The following is a 23,105-nucleotide window of genomic DNA, read 5'->3' on the forward strand; positions in this document are numbered from 1 at the left end:
GAGTGGGCTCATGAAAGGGCTGTGCTATAGAACTATGCCAATCCATCACTAAAGCACCAACACCCCTATGCACTACACTGCAAAACTGTTTTCCTAATAAAACTACATACTACAATCATGTTATGTTTAAAGTTTTCTTTGAGCATAAACTCTCTTCAGAACTGTTCTATAAAAATACCTTTTTAAATGTTTATCATGTTTTTTCTAAATATATCCTTAGTAAGAATAGCACTTTTCTTGTATTATTTTACAGAGAAACAGTTGTTAATATTTTATTAGCTATTAATATTCTAATATTAACAGGGATGAGATTTTAATGTATTTTTTTAAAACTAGGACTGAATACTTTTGAAGTATTAGCTAAAAATAAAATATCTATTACTAATATTAAACATAACAAGTAGTGTAATCTCTACCTAATATACCAAGAACACATAATTAATAGATATAAAAAGTGTTATTACAGCTGACAGACTAATATTTGCCAAATAACTGATGGCTGCATAGGATAGTATTTCACAATTACTTTTAAACTCTTCCCAATAATGGGAATGTTTAATTGGATAAGTAGGATATATATGAATCAACTTATTTCCTAAATAGCAAATACTTGTCCAGCTTAGAACTCAAGAACCATAAAACTCTGAGAATATATTGTTACCTCTCTCTTTCAAACAATACCCCCAAACCTGGACACAGAAATACTTAATTCCACTAGGAATAGGGTTTGATGATAGTGTTGATAATTTCTACGACTGTTACACTCATTCTTTACACTTGGCATTTCCTTGAACAGAAGAAAGGACTGTGATGCTTCAAGTATCCTTCCAGACTTTGAACATGCACTTAACGCCTATAGTCTTTCTTAGACTTTTCTTTGAGGCTAGCAGCACTTCTCTGGATGACATTTCTGGTATCTTCAAAGTTACTTCTTGTCTTGACAGAAATACTCTATTAAAACAATACCCAGCAAAAAAAGTTCTCCCTTCTTAATGAGCTCACACATACTTTTGCTGAGGATTGTGACATACATGTGTACTTTGCACAAATGTTCTTATAGCTGATATTTAGCTGAAATATAGATATTTCCCTAAAATTACCCCAAATGAAGGAAGGCATTACAGTTAAGTCACTATTTAACCGGGTATGTCAGGAACACAGATTCTTCAACAGGGAATTAGGAAAACCCCTATAACCATGGCATTCATAGCCCACCTTGTGAAAGAACGTAAGCCTGCACTACTTGAGCTGTTATTCCACTGCTCTTGTTGCCAAGGCAGAAGGCCACTGTCCCTCGGCAGATCAAGGCATTTGGTGCCTTCCACACAGATAACTAGTAGGAGATAGGAGTTCCTAGAAGTGGAGTTTCTGATGCTATTTTTGTAGTCCTGACCGATATTAGAGAAGAAATACCCAGTTTCATACAAAGAAACCGAACCAACAGAAAATAATTTTTAAAACTTCTGAAAAATATAAACCTGAGCCACACAGAAAACAGTTTTAATTTATTCACGTTCTCTGTGATACATGATGTGCAGTCACTAAGTGCGCATCTTCCATGTGAACTGAGTAACAGAATTATATGTGATCTAAGATGTTCTTCATTGTAATCTCTATGACAGTAACAGTGCTGAAAAGAATTTATGTGGGCGAAGAAATGACAGGAATTCAAGGACTAGCAACTATATTAGTAAGCAGGACTTAAAATTAACCTACTTTATAGTAAGAGAGAGTATAGAAACGCTTCTATGAAGATAAAATGGCCTTCAGTTAGTGACAGAGGCGTAATAATGATAGATAATGGGAACTTTAATATAACACTTTCTTCAGTAGCAGGGGCAGAGCTGTAGGAATTTACTATTATTGTTTTTCTTGTCTATTCAAATCATCTCTGTATCATGACTGCATGTTAGGAACAAATTAGCTTAGCTTCAATATTCACTGATGCATTTTATTGCATTCTGACTAAAGCTACATCTTACAGACTTATGAAAGTTACCCTTTAATCTACCACACAAAATTATATTATAAATATTAAAATATATACAACAATGGAAAGTTATTAACTTTATTCCTGAATAATATAGCTGCTTAGCCTCTAGCATGAGGTAGTAATAATTACCTCTGAGCTGTAATTAACTGGGCAAATAAATTGTTAAAAATTTAGATGCGGATAAATAGGAGAAGGAAGCTAAGAAAAACCAGCAACTGTCAGCAATATTTTAACGCTAAGAGATTCTGTATGAGATAAAATTACAGCAAACACATCTATAAAATACAAACAGAGACTATGAGACAGCAGTAAAATACATTCTCCTAGAATGGTTAGATTCACTTCAATATAAGGTATCAACAACCTCAGTATTTTTAAGATTATTACCAATACAGAAATTACAGATCAGGAAGTACATTCAAAGACAGATATTTCTTATATGCTTTCAACCAAAGTACAAATTACAGTTGAGAAGGAAGAAAAAAGAACCATCTATTACATGCAGAGCAGCTGATGTACATACAAAATAAGTGAAGTGGGTAAGGTAGGGAAGAGAAGAGAGTAAGAAAAGAATGGAAAATTAAAGAGGACACTTACTGGGGAAAACCACATCACTTTAAGAATCCAAACTGTCAAAGAAAAATTCACAACGAGGATGATAAGCAGGAGGAGAACAAACAGGTAGAGGCAACGCTTTCTCCAGCCATAAATTCCAATTTTGTAGACATATTCATTCTTCGGCCTCTCTAGGCTAGTGCCTGGTGTTGTTGTAGTGTATTGTTCACGTACCATCTGCTATGTAAAGAAAAAAAGGGACTGCTTAGTTTTTGAGTTAAATTAAAAATATTTATATAAAACCTCAAGGAAAATATGAAGATATAATTGTAATAGCAAGTTACTAGAAACTAGAAACTCTTATCAAGTTTTACCTGGAAAGCATTTTCAGCATGTCCCGTTCAAATTACACCTTACTTTTTGGAACACACAATGTGATGTTTTAACATATGAACTGCATCAGTTGCCATTTTCAGGAGGCTTAAATTTATTTTATCCTATATAGAATGGCAACACTTCTTCCCGTTTTTCATAATATTCTAATTCTCACATCACAAAATGGATGGATCATATTGATATCAAAGTGGATATGATCATAGGATCATATCATAATCGGTGGCTCACATAACAATATTATTTTACTGTAAAAATAGTTACAAGTGGTAATGGTAATTTGTAAGCACAGGTTTAAAAACACTTCCACATATTCTTTCCTCAATTCAGTAATAAAATGCATTCTTTGTGTTACGAAACTTAACTGTGTATCACTGGAATGCCAAAATATGTTAAGCTTCAGAATCTGTATATAAAGAAATGAAATGGTTCTTACTAATGTAAAAGAAATAATGAATTCTCAGTTTATCAGATATTCATATTTAAAGATATATTAGCAATAAAAACATTACTTACTTGGTTTAAACAACTTCTTTCACTTTATATTAAAGTTCTTAAAGAAGCATTCTTTGAATTTAAAGAAATCTTACCAGACTGCACTTCCTTAAAACATGAGGATATTCACTAACTTCTACTTTTACAGCACAGAGATCACCAACAATTCAAACCATTCATTAAAGCTTACAATTTCAGCCAAGACAATAAAATCTCAGCAGCTAAAGCTGCTTATCTAGAACAACAGTGGGCAACAACTGTCTCATTTCCACCGATATAAAACAAAAAAAAACCCCAACCACGGATGTTCAAAAATAGGTATAGTAAGTGTAAGCACTTCCCATGAGCCAGGTATATCCACAGGCATCTTGCATCCAACAACTGGTCAACTTTTCTACAACATAATGTTCCCAAACGAGAGTGCCCTCAGACAGGTTTCACACAAGGTCTCCTCTCAATTCTGAATTTACTCCTGGGAATGAGATCACTGTGCTCTGCTCACACAACTTTCAAAACATGATTAAATTACATCTTTGCTCAGCTGCTGAATTGCTCTAAGTCGTTAAAGAAGCTCTTTTCAAGTCTCCTGCAGAGCCATCCTGTGCCTGTAACAAGCTTGTGGCTCTCAGTTCTAACCCTAATGTTTAGAAAGATGTCATCTTTTGTTCCTGTAGCTTCCTATCAAACTGCAAGACAGAGAATGTAATTTAAGTTTACAACTGAGCAGAAGTTCATGCATTATCTGTTTGGATATATGCAGCATTCATCTTATTTCTGCACTTCCATTCAAAAATCTTTTAATTTGTTGTTTATATTAAAAAATGAGACTTGCTCATCAGCAGTTCATAATGTAACTATGCTACAGCCATTATGGGACAATATTTTAATTAATTTTTTGCAGCTATCAGTCTCAGTTGCTCAGGATACTATGTCTATAAATCTTTTCATCTGCTGAAAATAGTATAATGATGTATTAGTGGAGAATCATAGATTTTGAAATCATTTGGCTTAACATTATTGCAAAACATTGTAGATTTACAAGATGTTACTTGATATTCACCACATAAACTATGTCTGTTTAAAACTATCATTATATTTTTCAGTTCCACATATTACTCAAGCACCTAGTACTGATTATAGGATACTGTTTATATATGATTTGCAATTTTTTTTTCTGTTTTCCTGCTTATCATTGTATAACAAAACCATATCAAACCATATCACTCACATAGAAGTTGCTCTTTATCTTAAACCTACTTTACCATGCTCTGCCAAGTAAGACAAATTGGGACATTTATACATACAATGGGTTTCATAAAATGCTTAGAAAAATCTTTACACTTACTTCCACACACTTCTCTTTAATGCTGTAACTTACAGGATAGGATGCAGTAACTGTTATCTGGTGCCACCAACAGATATACTTTGAGAAATAACCCGTACAGTTCTTGCTCAGGTATAGTACAACTATCTAATAACCTAACATAGCATACCCTCTGAATTTCTTACTGTTTCCTTCTTTACACATACTTGTTAAGTGTCAGTATAACAAGAAACAAGACAGATGACAGCTACAGAAATTTCCATGGTAACAGAAGTTCCCTTCACAAGACAGACTGTGGGGGGGGGGGGGGGTTGAGATAAATAAAAACATTTCTAAGAACACTTAAAAAGTCATTTCAATAGGGCTGTGGGAAAATGGACCATTCTTCAGAAACTGCACAGTCTCATGAAGTTAGCTGAACCTTCAACAACAAATTTCTAACCTGTGGCATCTAAGCTTTGCCTGTTCTTTGTGTTGCTGTTTGCTACATCTTCAAGGTAAATTTCACAGTAGAAACGTCATTTGATAGAGTAAATTAACTCTCAAATCATCATGTTTTTATGTCAGTCTCGTCACAGTGGTCTCTGAGGTTGGGATTCATCTCACAATGTCAGATACCAACAATTTAGCCTTCAATATCTGAGACAGTCAACCTGGATTCCCTTTATGGTCAATGGAGAGAAACCTACCACTGCTGGGAATTATTTATCTGACTTATTTTAGATGTATATTTTAGACATCCAATGAACTGCACCTTAGATGTATTTAACTTCTCTCCATAAAATGAGAAATAAAGAGAGCCTGGGATGACTTTTTCATATGTACATACCTACATGTTTTAGACATAAGCATTTGGTCAAATTAATTCCAACCAGAATGATTTATAGAAGCATATAATTTAACAAGAAGATAGGATTCTTTTGATTCCTGTTCCCCATTCCATTTTTACCCTGTTGTAAAATGTTTATTGTGTGAGTTGAGGGTTTTATACATAATGTATAATGTAGTGCTGTTTAATGAAGCGAGGTCAAAATCCATTATGCATTTCACCAAAAAGCCTATGAATTTTGTGATTGTTTTCAGCCCTTCAGAAATTTCACAGGGGACATCTCCCAGCACAGCATTGTTCCCTGCACAAATTATTTTGTCTAACAGAAAACAGTTTTGTTGTTCCTGAGCATTATTAATACTGCCAAAAATTGCTTTGGTCCTAGCAAATGGGTAATGCTCGCCTAGACAACTGACTGCTTTGAAAAGGATTAAACTTTTCTACTTAACATAATATTTAATGATTTTTAAGAGAATTAGTGGCCCAAAACCAAGTAATTACAGGGGAAATCCTTTAAGAATTTATACTGTTAGACTGTTTCTTCTGGAGCAATCAACCTTCCATATTACTGACTTAGACATTCACAAGCTGAAATCACACAGGAGAATAATCTCAGACCTGTCTGGAGAAGTCAGAGAGAAATTCTTTTATAGGTTTGGGCTGTTTTAAGATGGGCTGAAAGGAAAGCCTTAGACAGGCAGATCTCAGTTGGCTGGTGAAGTCTGCCAGGATTCAAGAGAGACTCTTAGAAGGAAAACAACAGATATTTAGTACTATGATGAAAAATGTGATTTGTAAATGGAATAACCATGAAACTGTAAGTTGGTTGGGTAGGAGCATACTAAACTGACACCCAAAGGAAGTGGTTACTTAGACACCTGGGTATACACAGGTTAGTTGGAGAAGCAAGAAGTTTGCACAATAACTTTGGTAACTGTTATCTTTATATTCTTTTACAAGGAGGCAGCACGCAGTGACAAACTACAGAGTGTAAGAACAGTCTGGGCAACCTATAGTGCAGACTAAATTCTAACATCGTTCAAACGGGCCACGAAAACATGAATTATTTGGATCATGTCAGCAGTACCATAATAAAAAAATATTCTACTTAACTGAAAGTAGAATTTCTTGGTGTTTCTACTCAAGGGACCATGCAATCAGAAGTCAAATAAGATTAAGGTCAACAACTTGCATATTCCTCACAGATTTTTGTATATGTGGCCATAATTCATGGGATCGAGCTCTATCATGGTAGTTTGCGATTTGAAAGTATTTTCCAGTTGTCATTATCTGTTTTACTGGGATCCATTTTTATCCAATTACTTCTTGCCCGTTTGCTGAGTTAAAACAGATACTGAATGTTAATTAGCTGCCAAAAGATTTGTCATAATTTTAAATGAGATAGAACTTGTGAATTACTTGTACACTGCAGATATTTGACCATGTGAGATTTTCTCATGTGTTCAGGCATTACTTGTAAGTGTTGCAAGTCATGCATGAAATTCATGCCTATAGCAATACATAGATGAACTACCGGAGAACGAGCTATATGTTCTTTAGATTGTGTTACTAAAGCTGCCCTCTAAAAATACGTAGCTGTGACAGAATATTTCCTTGGATCTATTCCACCTTTTTCCATGCAACACTTGGAGACTGGCCTCTGTGATTTGCATGATTCAGAGGTCCAGGAGGCTTTTATATTAATACCTACATATTGAAAAACTGTCCATCAATAATGTTATTGTTGGATTTAGGTTAGTTTGGGCAACAAGTTGAAAAAGCTATTCTGATAGCTCTGGAATATTCAATTAAGACAACTGTGTTTAGAAAAAGGAATTTGCAAACTTATCAGTAAGCCTGCTTGGGAAAGCAAGCCTGAGTAGAAGCTTCATAATCTTATTATTTTCGGGAATTTTTTATCTGTAGGAATTACTGAAGACAGAACACTATTTCAATTAAAATAAGCAATATCAGTTTATTTCAATTGTAAAATCATGTTTTCACTGTTTTTGTTCATAAAAGGCTGTGTTATTTTCTTGAACATAAGTAAAATTCTCCTTAATGCACAGTTCAGAACTGACTACTCGAGTACTTGTCATGTTGTCATAAAGCAACTAATAATAATAAACTATTAGAAAGCATAATTTAAATATAAAACTACTTAGTTTGTTAATGCTAATAACCAACTATAATTCCATTAATAATTATATAATTATTAGCATTTTATATTTTGGTGCTGTTTGCAACTACGTCAGGACTTTCAGCAGAGACAAAGAGCTTAGCACTCCAGAGAACCTTTTCAAATCAGAGTTAAGAACTAGTGAGGTTTCATGAAGATATTTGCACCACTAACGCTCATACTACACAATTCTTTTGAAAGGGATCTTCAGTCATCAGTGCTTCTACTCTTCTCTCTTTACATGAAGTATATTCATTCACATGCAAGAAAATTCACAGTATGTGTGGGTATGAAAGAGGTCATAGTGCTAAACTAAAACAGTTCTGTAGAAAGACTATTTTAACTATTTAAACTAAATTCTTGTGCCATTATAAACAAACTGTAAAGTAAAATAAAATGGCCTGTCAATTCAGGTAAGTGAGAACTACTTTTACGATCTGCATACAGTATCTTCATGGAACATTATGTTCATTAATGTTGTTTTTATATAATGCATTGGGCTAGATGGGTATTTTTAAACAGTATGAACATCTGAAGTACATTAAGACTTCACACTTTGGTGGCATTCAGGCATGCACACTTTTGTCTTTGTGGAGGACAGAAGCAGTCCACTGATTAACCAAGAGGAAATAGGTGCAGCTGGAGTATATTCCTGACCGAGGAAAAGCAGTTGAGGCAAACCTGTTGTTCAAAGAAAAGAAGCGAAACTTTTGAAATCCATATGGAAAAGCTTTCAACACAAAATCAGAAAGGCAGGGAAAACTCAAACTCTCATGACTAGACGAAAATTTTCTAGTTCCTTTCAACCCTTCCCTGTTCCAACATACTGTATTTAATCTTGACCAACCTTGTTTTGCTGAGATTTGTCTATTATATGGTATATTACAGTTTGAATTGTAAACTAGTGTCATCAGCTAGAAAGAGCTGGATCCCCGCAGTGTAATTTGTGCAATCTGGCAAAGAATTTCATATTGCCTAGTTAACTGTTTGCATACCCCGCAGTGCAAATTTACATAATAACTATGACATGGTCACAATTAACAGCTTTGCACATTTTAAGTACCACTGCAATAGCTGAAAGGTAGTCACTGACAGCATAGGATGAAGTGCTATATTAAAAATTATTCTTTGTCTAATATCTGTGTATTTTTTGAATGTAATTTACAGTAAAAATGTGTTTAAAACTTCGGTTTCAACTTGATTTATTTTTCCTCCTTTAACAAACTCCCAAACATTAATTGCATCAGAAAAAAGTCAATTTTCATGATACTTCCTTCAGAATCAAAAAGCCAAGCAAAAATACTAGACAGATTTCTTTGTAAATTATTTTAAATTTTTGCGTGCCTTACTAACATTTTAAGAAGTAGCTAGTTTCTCGTGTGAGAAATCCCATGTCTTTCATGTAAAATGCCTTAAAATGCTTGAATTAAAAAAAAAAAAGTGAACCTTCTCTCTGAAATTCAGTCACCATTACAGCTAAGTTTCCTTGAGTGACCCTGAGTACTGTAATGTGGAAAAAAAAAAAATTAAAATCTCACTATTATTTACTTTCCTGAGATTTCCAACATGTTACTCTGTCTTGGTAGGCAACAAAAATCTTTTCAAGAACACAACTTAGAATAACTGATGTAGAAGTGATTGGATGATGATGTGGGTGAGATGATACCTACATCTAGATGACTGTCTCATCCACAGGGCTACTGGCTAGACCTCAGGGTGCTCTCCTTACTATTACAGATTTCTAAAATCAGTCTTTTAGAAGAGAGAAAAGAGCAGTCTGTACAGCCATTGTTTTCACCTAACAATGAAAGACTGAGATCCAATAATGTGTCAGGATCATTTAAGTGTTTGCACAAAGGACCGCAAGTCCACCAGAACAGAAGATACATAATGTATTGCAGTCAATATCACAACAGAAATGATTGCAAACTCTTCTGGCTGTAAGGTTTCTCTCTCTCTCCCCTCCCTGGATTTAAATATATTTTACATGTGAAGCAGAAGCCAGAATAGATGCATTCCACTAGATCCCTTTTTCTTTAATCTTGCATTTAACAAAATGTTTATAATTAAGCTAGGTATGAACTAAATGACTTGAATTATGAGTCATTTAAATTCTTAGTTAAGGCTTTCAGCTAATACAAACAGACAACATAGAAGAAGACTGCTTAATCTGCTTTCTTGTCCTCTACAGTATGACAGAAGACAGGAGTTTGCTGTGGAACGACGGTGTACCTGTGTTACTCCGTTCAATTGTTCATGAGGTGATGAGGGGTAGTCTTTGATCTATCATGTAACAGTTTCCCCAGAACAGAATCATAGAATCACAAACCATGAAAGTTGGAAGGAACCTCTGGAGATCACCTAGTGCTATTCCCTGCTTGACATAAGAATTGGTTACTTGTTGGAAAAAAAGGTGCAACTATACATTATCAGGAATTTATTTTCTTCAATAGACTTAGTGTCTAAATAGTCCTGCTAAACTTTGATTGTCCAGAGTCTCTGTGGCAGCCTTACATGCAATTTGAGAAAATACTTTTTTTTTTTTTCCCCCCCAAGTCCTTAAATACTGCTTGGACTCCTCTACTGTATTGTTACATTTAACCTATTGGAGTTCTGATACTTTTTACCCCATTTGATACAACTAACATGTTTTTATGAATACCTTCCTGCTTCTAACAACTCCTCATCCTGCTTCTTAGCTATACTGGTTTAGCCATGTCTTTTAAATATGTATTTACCCTGAGCATCTGATATGATATTCTGAAATAGTCACATGCAAAAATCTGTTTCCTTTTCACAGACTGTTTCCTTTTTACATAGTGCCCTTTTTGTGCCCTTTTTAAAGTTAAGAACAATGACTAAGATTCCTCAGCTCTCCTTACTCCATCAAAGATATTTACTCTAATGTCAACATGGCCAATGTTACAATACATTCCTTGACAACAACATGAAAGAGACCTTGTGCACTGCTCAGAATTAAGTCAGGAAATTACTCTGCTTCCTGAAAAACTGCTCCCCAGACCAGTTGCTTATAGGATCTAAAAATGTGGTCTGAATGTTGGACCTAATTATAACATTTATACTACAAAGGTAAAATAAAAAAAACAGTTTCCTCTATAGTGCTTCTGTTCCACTACAGCAAGTCACAGTCATTGTAATCACTCTGGTCAGGTCATTGGCAATATAGTCTTTAATATTATCAATCATATTTATACTGTTGATATTATTATTATTATGTTTAGATTGCACATTTCAGTCCATGAGCATGTTGATGTAAGTGCTGAGTTGTTGATACAACTGCTTTATCAATCTGTCTTTAGAGTAAACTTCTGTTAAGACATGGCACCACTTGCATGTCCTATTCTGTCTTTCCCGTATGTTTTTAACTTGGTGTTACCCACTGACTGCTTTCCTTCTGTTTTCAACATGAGTATTCAGGTTCATTTAGTTTCTTAGTTTGCTTAAAGCTAATAATTTTAATTTTCCTGTCTTATTCTGAGGCTATCACAACATGTATAACTTCCCTTTAATTCCCAGTCTTCTATCTCCAATTTAAGTGAGACTTTGTTCATCATATCCTACTGCCAGGTTCTTTTTTATCCTGTAGCTGGGGATGTACGTTTTTTATAACTTCTCTCTTCACATCATTCCAGATGTGCTCCTCTGCACTATTCAGCTTTCCCTCAACCTTAAGTTTAAGTTTAAAAAGTTCTAACCTTTTTAAAGTGTCAGGTGCCTGGCTCCATTTCTGTTAAAATGAAGATATCATTCCTATTACTGGTTCCCTCTAATTAAAAAATATTCCCAGCCCCTAATGAATTTGAGCCCCTTTTGTTACTCATGTTCTTTCCACATGATCTTGCATGTGGTAGTAAAAATATTTCAAAGATTGCTGCCGTGGAGGTCCTGGTCTTCAGTTACCCATATCTCAGTCTAATCCTTGCCTTCACAACCTCTTTGCTAGTTTTCTAGACTCTCAGTAGCTTTAGTGGTTCCCTCAATTTCAAGGTTGCAGACTTGCACCCTTTCCTGGGTCTAGTTGACTGAATCAGCAATTTTCCACAAAATGCTGCTGCTGTCCTTTATCCATCAGCCAAATAGATAAAGGTTCCTAAATACTGATACTAGGTATAAATTATCACTAATGTTAGTCAACTTAAATCCAAGTTACTTGCTGAACAGCAGGTATAACTACTTCTGATACAGTTTCCCCTGCCTTGCATACAGTGCTGGAATTACTGGTGCTTTAACTGCATTTAGAGTCAAGAAACGTGCTGCTTTCTTCCATCTTTGTTAAAATCCTAGATATATGGCTCCTGCAGATCTGAAATCCAGCTGCAGTAGGCAGATTTGGTAAGAGAGGAAGGAAAAAAGATAAATTAGCCAGCTATGTATGGAGCACAGTTTAAAAAGTCATTCTGTTGCAGTCATAGAGGGATATTTTATTCCCATTCTCTTGACTAAGATTCTGTGTTTAATGAGAAGTTCTGCTTCCAGCATAAAAATATACTACATTTCCTGGACCTGCAGAAAGTTCCATTCTGCTTCAATGTTACTAACATATATACAGATGATAAAATGGTATTTTCCAGTTTAGTATACCAACTTGAATTTTTTTCAGCATGACCTTCACTCTCCTGAAATTTTCTTTCTTTCCCCCCTTCCACCATCCCGCCCAACTTCAGGACTGTAGTAATGAAGTTTGTTCTCTATCCCCAGCCACTCCTTAGTTTAACTACCATATTTGATGATATTCTTACCAAAGTTGCCTCTTTTGCAGGGATGCAACTTGTTTCTTTGAACACTGACCCTACTAGCTGCCTGTCTAGGAAATTAGGAGGTTAGAAAAATGAATGAATCAGCCAAGATAACACATGCAGAACTTCCCTGACATTCTCCTCTTTCTTCCCTCCCAATAAGGGACTATTTTAATTTCAGGTGCTTCTGTTGTCTTGTAAATTGAGCTGGGATGAGATGAAATCATTCCAGCTCTCAGTAACATCTAAGCATGCAGAAACATTACAGCAGGGACTCTGGTATCAGTAATATGTGTTAAGCCTTGCAAGACTCCGTAGTATAACTTTCACTTCCTCTTATATGGAGAAGGAGGAAACCAGGGATCTGCACTTGTTCACTTCCCAACTATAGAACATGCAATACACTGGGACTACCTCCCAGTCTGGAATTCTCTACTTGTGCAGATTCCTGAGATTTATGCTCTTTTGCAAGTTGTCTGCTACTCCATGATTCCTTTTAATAATATTTTAGGGAAACACTGCTTATAGTTCACCCACTTGAAAGAAGGTCAAGCTAGATGTCATCAGTGGAGCAAATTTTAGAAAACTGAAATTAACAATTCTTGTCTTAAAAGTATTGCTCAGGATGACAGAAACCCAAGGAGCCCTAGTGTAACTAGAAAATTTCATGAGAATGAAGGTCATGTTGAAGAAAATTTAAGTTGGTATACTAACCTGGAAATTACCATTTTTTCATCTGTATATATGTTTGTAACATTTAAGCAAAACGAAACATTCTGCAGGTCCAGGAAATGTAACGTTTTTACACTGGAAGCAGAACGTCTCATTAAACATAGAATCTTAGTCAAGTGAACGGGAATAAAATATCCCTCTATGACTGCAACAGAACCACTTTTTAAACTCTGCCTCATACACAGCTGGCTATGTCTTACATAGTTGGCATTGAAACAACAGGAGTGAAATTCAGGATAATAGTCAAGCCCAGATCCTAAAAAGCTCCTTAGCTCAAGATCCAGCAATAACTCAACTGGAAATGTGAATTCCAGTGAACTACCAAGCTTGAAATTGCTATCAGATTTTCTAGTCTAGGGTATTTATATACAGTGGGTTCAGAGGTCAGGTAAATGCTGATGGTGGTGAGCACAAAAAGACTGTCAATTCCACTGCCGTAACTTTCATCCTTCACTCCCTGACCGGGTGCATTTTCTCTCCTCCCCTACTCATAATGATGAACAAGTCAAGAAGGAAAGAATTAAGATTTCTGCTGAAGAAGAAGGAAGGACAGTGCAAGGATGGTGCAACACAGCTTGCAGGGAAAGAAGAAAAAGCAACTCTTATTGCTCATGCTGGGAAGGGATGCCTGACGCACAGTGAAGACATTCTCTCAGTCATTACCTCAGGAATACCTGCTCCACAAATGGGAGCCTGAAAGTTAAACATAGAAATTCACATATATGTATCATTTTAGCTGATAAGAATTGTGCAGTCTGAACCTTAGCAGTGCCTTCCAAATACTAGAATGAATCATAGGGGGATGATTACCCATTCCCTTTTCATTCCTTTTTCTCATATATGAGCAGAAATAACAATGATGGGAAATAAGAACCAAATATGAATGCAGAAAATGCTACCGTTTAAAAAAATCTTTCTTGGTAGTGCTAATAACCCTGTTTTCTGTAATTAAAACCTCAAATGTATTCCTGAACGATAAATAATACATCATAGACTCTTAAAAACCCCCACAATAATAAATACCCTTCTTAATCAATAAACAACATATTTTGACATGGAAGTTACAAAATAAAAACAATGAAAGAAAACTAAATGGACTGGAAAAATAAGTGAGTAACACCATAGTTAAATCCAATCCTAATGTTAAGAGGAACTCTTTAACTGCCTGCATTTATACAGACAAGTCTTCAAATTATTAGCTTGAGTTCTGCAGCACCTGTCTTGAGATCTGCAGAAGAAAGGAACAATTTTAGGCAAGGAATGCTGAGAGCTATCTTGGCTTTACAAAGGGCTAGCAGAATCTCCCTTTTTCCTCTCCTTAAAATTTAATAACAATCCTGTCTTTATGGAAAATAAGAACGGTCGCATTTAGTCCACTGTGTAAAGCGCTTTCTCACGAAAAGGGACAAACCAAAATTAAACACATAGGGATGACTTGAGGTCCTAATAAGTTTTCAATCTATAAAATATAAAATGATAGTCTTTACAGGATTATAAATTACACTGAGAGCTGAACACTGCATCCTCTCTTATTCTGATCATTTGATCCTCCCAAGTATCAAAGGGCATTTCTTCAGGCGAAAGTGGAAGGTTTCCCTTAGGGTTGTCATTCTTTGCAAGTAATATAGCTTTACAATGCAATCCAGGTATTATCTGACACTCCAAGAAGAGAAATGAAAAGAAGATGGCTGACAAATTTACAGAAGTTTTACTATAAGCTACCAGAGTTAGGTTTTTTTCACTAGGATTTTAGTTCTTTTATTCAGTGACAGCTAAATGATTTCCTTATTCAGAACATATGTGTACATTACATTGGATGCAGATAAGGCCTTTCTATTCAGTTATTATAGTAATTTACCGAAAAAGTCTGGCATTGAATTCTTAAGGTTGTTTGCAAGTAACTTGATGAACAAAATTCTGAATAAAATATCAAATTATAGAATTTTGTATAATTTAAGACATGTAAAATCCAACAATTATTTTAGTTACCAGACAAGGCTGTGATAGTTACCATCTACAGTATATAAATTACGTTCTTATCATATGTGATCTATCCCAGACATCCAATTTAAAATTATTATTTAAAAAAAGAATGAAATCAGGCAACACAAGAATCAGTTCAAATCAGAAGTTAAATGACAATTAAAATCACATATTTAGTCAGACCAAGCCCTAGCAACATCTTTCTGTATATCTATCTACCCAAGTCAGTCTATAATGCAAATTAATAACAGTACCAGCAGCTGTCAACACAACTTAATCTAAAAAGTTGATTAATTTCAGTACTTACCAACATCTTTGAAAGTATTCTGAATTTTTAATAATTATAGGGATTAAAATTAAAGGAAAATATTTTTTTAACTGGTTAACATTCATGGCAAAAAAGGAAAAAAAAAGAGAAATAATTCAGCATGAACTAAGAACTAGAACATACTTCTAATGTACCTAAAGATAGTTCTTAGGATACAGCTGTATCATTGCAAAGTCTTGTAAATTGTTAAAGTATCATACCAAAATTGGTGATCCTTTTTATTTATTGATCTGCTTCAGCATACATTAACAATGTTTCTAATACTGGTGTTCAAACTGTCCTCTTCTGATCTATTACTTTAGTAGTTCCACAGTACTTGATAGTGAATTGTTTACTAAATGAGTGAATGCAATTTCTTACAAGTCAGCTCTTCAAACATGTAAGTATAGAAGAAACAATTCCAGTATTTTTACTGTAAGAGAACACACTAACCTCCAGAAAACTAGCACTGAAGCAAATGGGAACGTTGTAGTCTAACAGCTAGTAGTTTCTGAACTACACTTAATGAGATACTCTATGCAAAGAACACAAATTAGCTCAGAACTCTATCCTCCTCTCTTCTAAGAAAACTGACATCCACAATCATAGAATCACAGAATGATTTGCGTTGGAAGGGACCTCAAAGATCATCCAGTTCCAACTCCACCCCGCCATGGGCAGGGACACCTTCCACCAGACCAGGTTGCTCAAAGCCCCATCCAACCTGGCCTTGAACACTTCCAGGGATGGGGCATCCACCACCTCTCTGGGTAACCTCTTCCAGTGCCTCACCACCCTCACAGGGAAGAACTGTTTCCTCATACCTAATCTAAATCTACCCTCTTTCAGTCTAAAACTGTTAACCCTCATCCTGTCACTACAATCCCTAATAAAGAGTCCCTCCCCACCTTTCCTGTAGGCCCCATTTAGGTACTGGAAGGCTGCTGTAAGGTCTCCCGGCAGCCTCCTCTTCTCCAGGATGAACAACCTCAACTCTCTCAGCCTGTCCTCACAGGGGAGGTGCTCCAGCCCCCTGATCACCTTTGTGGCCCTCCTCTGGACCTGCTCAAGCAGGTCCATGTCTTTCTTATGTTGGGGGCCCCAGAGCTGAACACAGTACTCCAGGTGGGGTACATACATGATGTAATTAGAAATCTATGGAGAAAAAGAGACAGGAATTGTTCCTTTTCTTTGCCGGTCTGCTGATCCCTGCTTGATGCCAACCAACACAGAATGTACATGGGCTGGTGTCCTGGTTTCAGCTGGGATAGAGTCTTCCTAGTAGCTGGTACAGTGCTATGTTTTGAGTTCAGTATGCGAAGAATGTTGATAACACTGATGTTTTCAGTTGTTGCTCAGTAGTGTTTAGACTATAGTCAAGGATTTTTCAGCTTCTCATGCCCAGCCAGGGCACAAGAAGTTGGCACAGGACACAACCAGGGCACCTGACCCAAACTGGCCAACGGTGTATTCCATACCATGGGACGTCCCATCTAGTTTAGGAACTGGGAAGTGGGGGGTAGGGAATCGCTGCTCGGGAACTGGCGGGGTGTCGGTCGGCGGGTGGTGAGCTATTGCCCTGTGCATCATTTGTACATTCCAATCCTTTTATTACTACTGTTGTCATTATATTAGTGTTATCATTATTAGTTTCTTCTTTTCTGTTCTATTAAACCGTTCTCATCTCAACCCACGAGTTTTACTTCTTTTTCCCGATTCTCTCCCCCATCCCACTGGATGAGGGGGGGTGAGTGAGCGGCTGCGTGGTGCTTAGTTGCTGGCTGGGGTTAAACTAAGACAGCTGGAACGCTGGGTTTTCATAAATACTCAAATCAGACATTTAACATTGTCATTGCTTTATTATAATTAATAAGTGATAGTATGGTTGTGGCTTGTCTGTTTTAGAGAATAAGGGAGTTTAATAGTATGGATGCCAGCCACTCTATTCCTGTTGGACTCTTCCATAGGCACGTGTAAATTAGCTGTACAGATCTAGCACTTATTTTGGATTTTAAGTACTTGACTTTGCTACTGTTAGAATGCTCTGAAGTCTTTCAATTTCTGTTTTGTGTAACTTCCCAGATGAAAAACAAACAAACACAAAAGAACAACAAAAAAAGAAAATGTGACATACTATCACTTTTAACTGACTCATCTGCAGAGTCTTCATCTTTAGAAGTAGCATACAGATCTTGGTAAAACTGGTTGCAGTAGTAGATGTTAGTCTTCTCTATGGACCAGCACTATGAGAGAACAAGATATTGTGGCAGCGCATTTCCTACTTTTTTTTTTTCCTACAGCTGGACAGTGGTAATAATAAGGAAGCGCAGATTCCCTTCTGAGCATTGGGTGGAAGTGTCTTATTTCTGTCCATCTGTCCCAGAAACTGGATCAGCTCTTCCCACATAAAAATATCTTTATCTCTGTTCTTTGTTTTCCCCTTCTCCATGCAGTAAAGTCTTAATTTCTTACTTATTTTAGCCAGACCTAGTCTCCTTTCCTGCCAGCTGCATTTCTCCCAGGTTTTGTTAAATCTTTCTCCTTTCCTACCACCTTACAGTCTTAACATCTTTCTTTCACCCCTTATACAATCTCAGTCTTTCTTCTCATCTCCTCTGCCTCTTTGCCTCCACCACAATTTTCTGACTCCTTTTCTCAACATACTCATTCAGCTACATCATGTTTTCATTTATATCTTAAAATGTCTCCTCTCCTTCTGTTCCTTTAATCTTCACGTATATTGGTAATTCCAGTCTCTTTGTCACATCTGCCCCTAGCCTTTCTTCCAGATACAGCGCTCTTGGCTGATCAGGCTCAGTTCTTGTTTCTCTTGAGGACTGACCCCCGTCTCTATCTACGCCTTTCCTCTCCTTGTTTGGCTTTTGTTGCCTCTGCTTTAAAATCCATCTCCGTTACACAGACCAGCAGAGGTATAGCAAAACATCTCACTGAGAGTGTAGATTCTTATGGGAGACAAGATCTCAGCTCTCGTTTCCCATTTTCAGACCCAAACCTATTGCAGGGAAAATTGTGCTTCATCTCTATAGTCCTGACAGAATTATAACTAGTCATTCTGTGGTGATGGCACATTAATCTGTCCGGAGAAAAGCTACAAGAAACTAAAGTATAAGCAGAAACTTAGAAGACTGGCTGAAACATTTTGCTCAGGGATGCCAAACTGTGGATTTTAGGGTTAAACAGTTATGTTTGGACAGATTTTTACAGGGTCATACCAGTACATAACATCCTTGATTTGCTAACCCGGGCCATTTTTTATACTACAAATTTTCCTACCTTACATCTAGAATAGTAAACTAAGCAGGGTCAAGGCGTGTGCTGTGAACATCCATGCCATTTCACTGACAGCATGCATCCTGGAATAGCTTGGCCTATACCACCTGGCACTCTGCCAGACAAATCAGAGACGGCCACTTTATGGTCTGGGGATAGCATAGAAGAGGGATCCCAATAGGGTACTGTTTTGCTGGGGGTGAGAATTAGTTATACAGATGCAAGCTGTGTGATGCCATTTGCTGAGGACTAGGCTTTGTTAGCACATACGTGACTTACTCACCGCCCCCCCCCCCCCCCCCGCCCTGAATAAAAAACTGTTCAAATGAATATTACCCTCATTTTCCACTTAAGAAAACTATTACTCCTCCATTGATTTGTGTTAACAAGAGTTTGTGATACCACTTAAGTGACCTTAGTTAAGTATATCAGATAGAATAGTGATGAGTTCTAAACCAATAAGCAACAACAATTTTCCTATATAGATTTAATTTAATGGACATTTCACGACCTTTCTTCTGAGGAGATTACCAAGATTATAAAATCCCTGTGTGGCAAACAAGAATGCCATCTGTTACACAGTTTCAAACCTTCTTCTCAGAAAAATGTTCTTGCTTTTATAAAAGGGAGTAATTCTTCACTTGAAATAGAAAACATTTTATCAACTTGTGACAGTCCAGAGGAAGCAAACTGTTTTGCATCATGTGGTAGCTCCATCGAGCTATATAATATAACTATAATTTATGTTTTTGCTTAAATGTGCATGTGGGCACAAAAGATGTCATTCTAACAGACAAAAATTCTGGAATATGCTCTGATATTTATAGGTTCATTTTCTTTCTTCCCTGCTACAGCCTTTTCAATAACTACTCCAAATTGTAAATTACTTGAAAAATCTACCAAAGGTAGAACATACTTGTGCCCTTCAAAGATATATTTCTGGTTTGTGTTAGAAATTGGAATCCTGGCAAACAATTTGACATTTCAGACATTTCACAAAATTCAAATTCTTACTTTTGATACCATATTTTTACACCACAACCTGTTGTACCTGCAAAAGCAATACATTTAGACCTGGAAGAAAGTGCCAGGCAAAAAATAAGCATGTGTGTGTCTGTCAGTCATTTCCAGACTGCTCTACAGAACTATTCCTGTATTCTCACATATACATTCAAATCTTTATTGTCCTCCAGAGGAAATCTTTCACTTGGATTTACAATATCATTGGCAAGTCCAGAAAACTACAGCACTTGTGACACAAATACAGAAAATATGTATTTTAAAGACACTGCCTTTGTTCTTTAAGTAAAACTGTTTCATATTGCATTACAATGAACTAGGAAGATGTCCACAATACCTTCAGAAGTCTGAGTTTATGGGACATTATCCTCCTATTCAAGGGCTGTAAATTAAAACATTCTTCCCCAATTGCTTGCAAACATCTGATGGTCTCTGTTGTCTACTTTACATTTTACTTATTCATAAGAGACTCTTCTTTTAAAACCCCTTTATAACCATTTACAAACAGGATGAAGATCACATGAAGAACAGACATTATTGCTCTTTTATTTACTGAATATATCAAGATAGCGATAATCTGCCTGGGGGTATTCTACCCACTCTGACAATGCTAAAATTGTCTCTGTTTGCATATAAAAATTAATAGGAATTGTATAATATTTGAAGATTTATGTGTGTTTCTCATCACTGTCCTACTCTGTACTCCAGCTCTTGGAAGAACGGACAGTGGGAATATATTGTTGAACTAAAGCTAGAATCATACAGTTAGCAATACCTAAACATATTGGAAGCTCTTGGGGCAGAAAATTAATATGAAGCCATGTTTGAATACTATCTTGCTCCTTTTACCAGAAAGGCACACAAAGAACTTTTTTCCTTCTGTACATGAGTGAATACCATCTGGTGCTGGTGACAGAATAATTATTAATTTTATTGATTTGTCCCAAAAGATCTTCTACTGATTTTTTCATTTGGGACTTTTCTTCAGAGTCATCCTCCAGAAAGAAGGGGCACATAGAGAAATTTCCAAGACCCCCTTAGTGGGTAACATTGATGTTAACTCCTTTAAGGTTTTCTTTTTTATTATCTCTATTCAGGCACATAAAATATAAATCTTCAGTGTATATCAAGTACCTAAATGTGCATTATTAATATGCACAAATAAATACAAGTCAATAGAAAAAAAACCACAAAGGAACTGAACGCATACTGTGGACTGCATGAACACACCTCAAAATGCTCCTATAAAGTATCAGGTTAGCTACTTGCAGCATCAATCATCAAAATATCATCCCCAGTATCTGACAATTTTTAACTTCAATGATAACTGACTGTTCAAAGGTATCTAACCCTGCACATCTGCTGCTGAACAAGCTATTCAGGTCTACCTTCACTGGCCATTTTGCTAAAATGAGTGGGGAAGAAAAAAAATAAAAAAAATCACTGCCAAGATAGTGATTCAGGTATGGCTAGGTACATATAAAGTCATTTACGAAGTACTGCAAAGCACAGTTTCTCTCTCTATGGTCCCCTGATCAACCAATATTAATTTAACATCTACTGAAGCTGACTCATGATACCCCACAGTGATCCAACACAGGACTTCTTGGATGTTACAAACAGCCACAAGACACGAAGGACTGGTCCTCACTACCTCTGGCCATGAAGCAGTTCAGACATGGTATTTGAACAGACAGTACATCTTTTAGGATCACATCAATAATATTCTTAAACAAACTTGGAATTTTTGTTGGCAGGTAAGTGTTTCAACTAGAAGGAGTGCTGGGAAACAGCAAACTCAAAGCCCCGTTTATGTCTACCACTTATATCAGCAGCAAAGATGAAACTGAGGTTAGTGCCGGTATACGAAGGGAATAAAAATAGAGTACAGTAGAGGACCTGGGTATGTTTGCTATTGCTTTCAGTTGTGCCTAAAAATCCTTTAAAAACAACAAAGAAACAATGAAAGCTTAATTAATGATTTGTACTATAAACAAGAAGTAATGAGACTTAGTTGTATACAGATTTGTAACTTTTATTTTTTAATTATCCACATCAATGCAGTAACCTTGTTACTTTTGCTCTCTCCAAGTCCTTTATAAAAATTTCCTGGGCAAAATACAACACATACCAGCACTAGCTAGCTTAAATTGTGTGTTCTAATGCAGTAGATACTATTCACATGCCAACAGGAGGTACCAGGACAGAGTTCTCCTTTAAGGAGGGCGTTACCTCACAAGAAACTTCCACGAAACTTCAAAAAACTTCATTACTCTGAAAACCTCTATGGCTTCTTTTTATCACACTCAAATTCAGCTGCAAAGTCAAAAAAGATAGGGGGGTAGAAACTTTTGAGGTGAAGAAACGGTAAGTAGAATTCCATCAGTTTAATTTCTAAAAAAAAATAAAATTAAAACTTAATGATATACTGATAGACAGAAACAATTAACAGAGTAATATTTTACACAGCTTTTACAAACAGTTTTTATTTTAGGACACATACTTTTCCTACAAGAACAGAACATGTGATAAATAATAAAGCAAAATCAAATATTCAAAAAATATTAGGACCTAATGACTGATGCAATTAAAATAAATTTTCAGAAATATTTTTTCAGTTTTGTTTCAGTTGCTTTGTTATTATATCCTATTCAGTCAGTAGATCCCATTTGATAACAACAAACTGACCTACACAAAAACCTCAAAGAACATTTTTTATGTTTATTATCTTACATATGAGGTTAAAACCATAAAAGGGACTACACTGCAGCAGAACAAAATCCATCCAGCTCAATAGCCTCTCTCTGATGGTGAATAACAGATGATAGTCATTAAAGAATGGAAGCCTTCTTACAGATCTCCATCATATTGCTCTCTCTGACCAGGGTAATTCCTTTTCTAGATTGTGTTGTACTCCTTGCATGAAAGCAGTGCCATTCTTTTGGTTGTACTTATTACCTTCCTCTTAACTTAGTTCAGAGACAGAGGGGAAACAAAAACAGAACACAAGATTCAAAAGGCAGGTAGATTATGGAGTTGTACAGTGCACTCTCTTTTGATCTCTACGGTTTCGCCATGAATTCCAAATGTTTAATTTTCTCACAAGTAGTGGGCACTGAACTGGTGTTTTCAATGAATCATCCATCATAACCCCAGGATCTCACTATGCAGTTATAATAGTTCAGAAACCATCATTTTGCATTTGAAGGCCTTTCCCCCTCCCCCACCTGCAAAACTTCACATCTAC

General features: G+C 36.1%; 1 protein-coding gene across 2 annotated transcripts in view; it reads right to left on the bottom strand.

Moving 5' to 3' along the window:
• The window catches only part of SGCG (sarcoglycan gamma), a 158,208-nt gene that overhangs the window by 74,760 nt on the left and 60,343 nt on the right, over positions 1–23,105 (bottom strand). The window contains exon 3 of one of the 2 annotated variants that reach the window (XM_049823041.1): positions 2,591–2,785. In XM_049823041.1, coding sequence (XP_049678998.1) covers positions 2,591–2,785 — 195 coding nt within the window. Of the gene's footprint in view, positions 1–2,590; positions 2,789–23,105 lie in introns of both variants that reach the window. The other variant, XM_049823040.1, reaches the window with a different exon arrangement.

Source organism: Accipiter gentilis, chromosome 19 (genome assembly GCF_929443795.1).
Source record: "Accipiter gentilis chromosome 19, bAccGen1.1, whole genome shotgun sequence".
NCBI lineage: Eukaryota > Metazoa > Chordata > Aves > Accipitriformes > Accipitridae > Astur > Astur gentilis.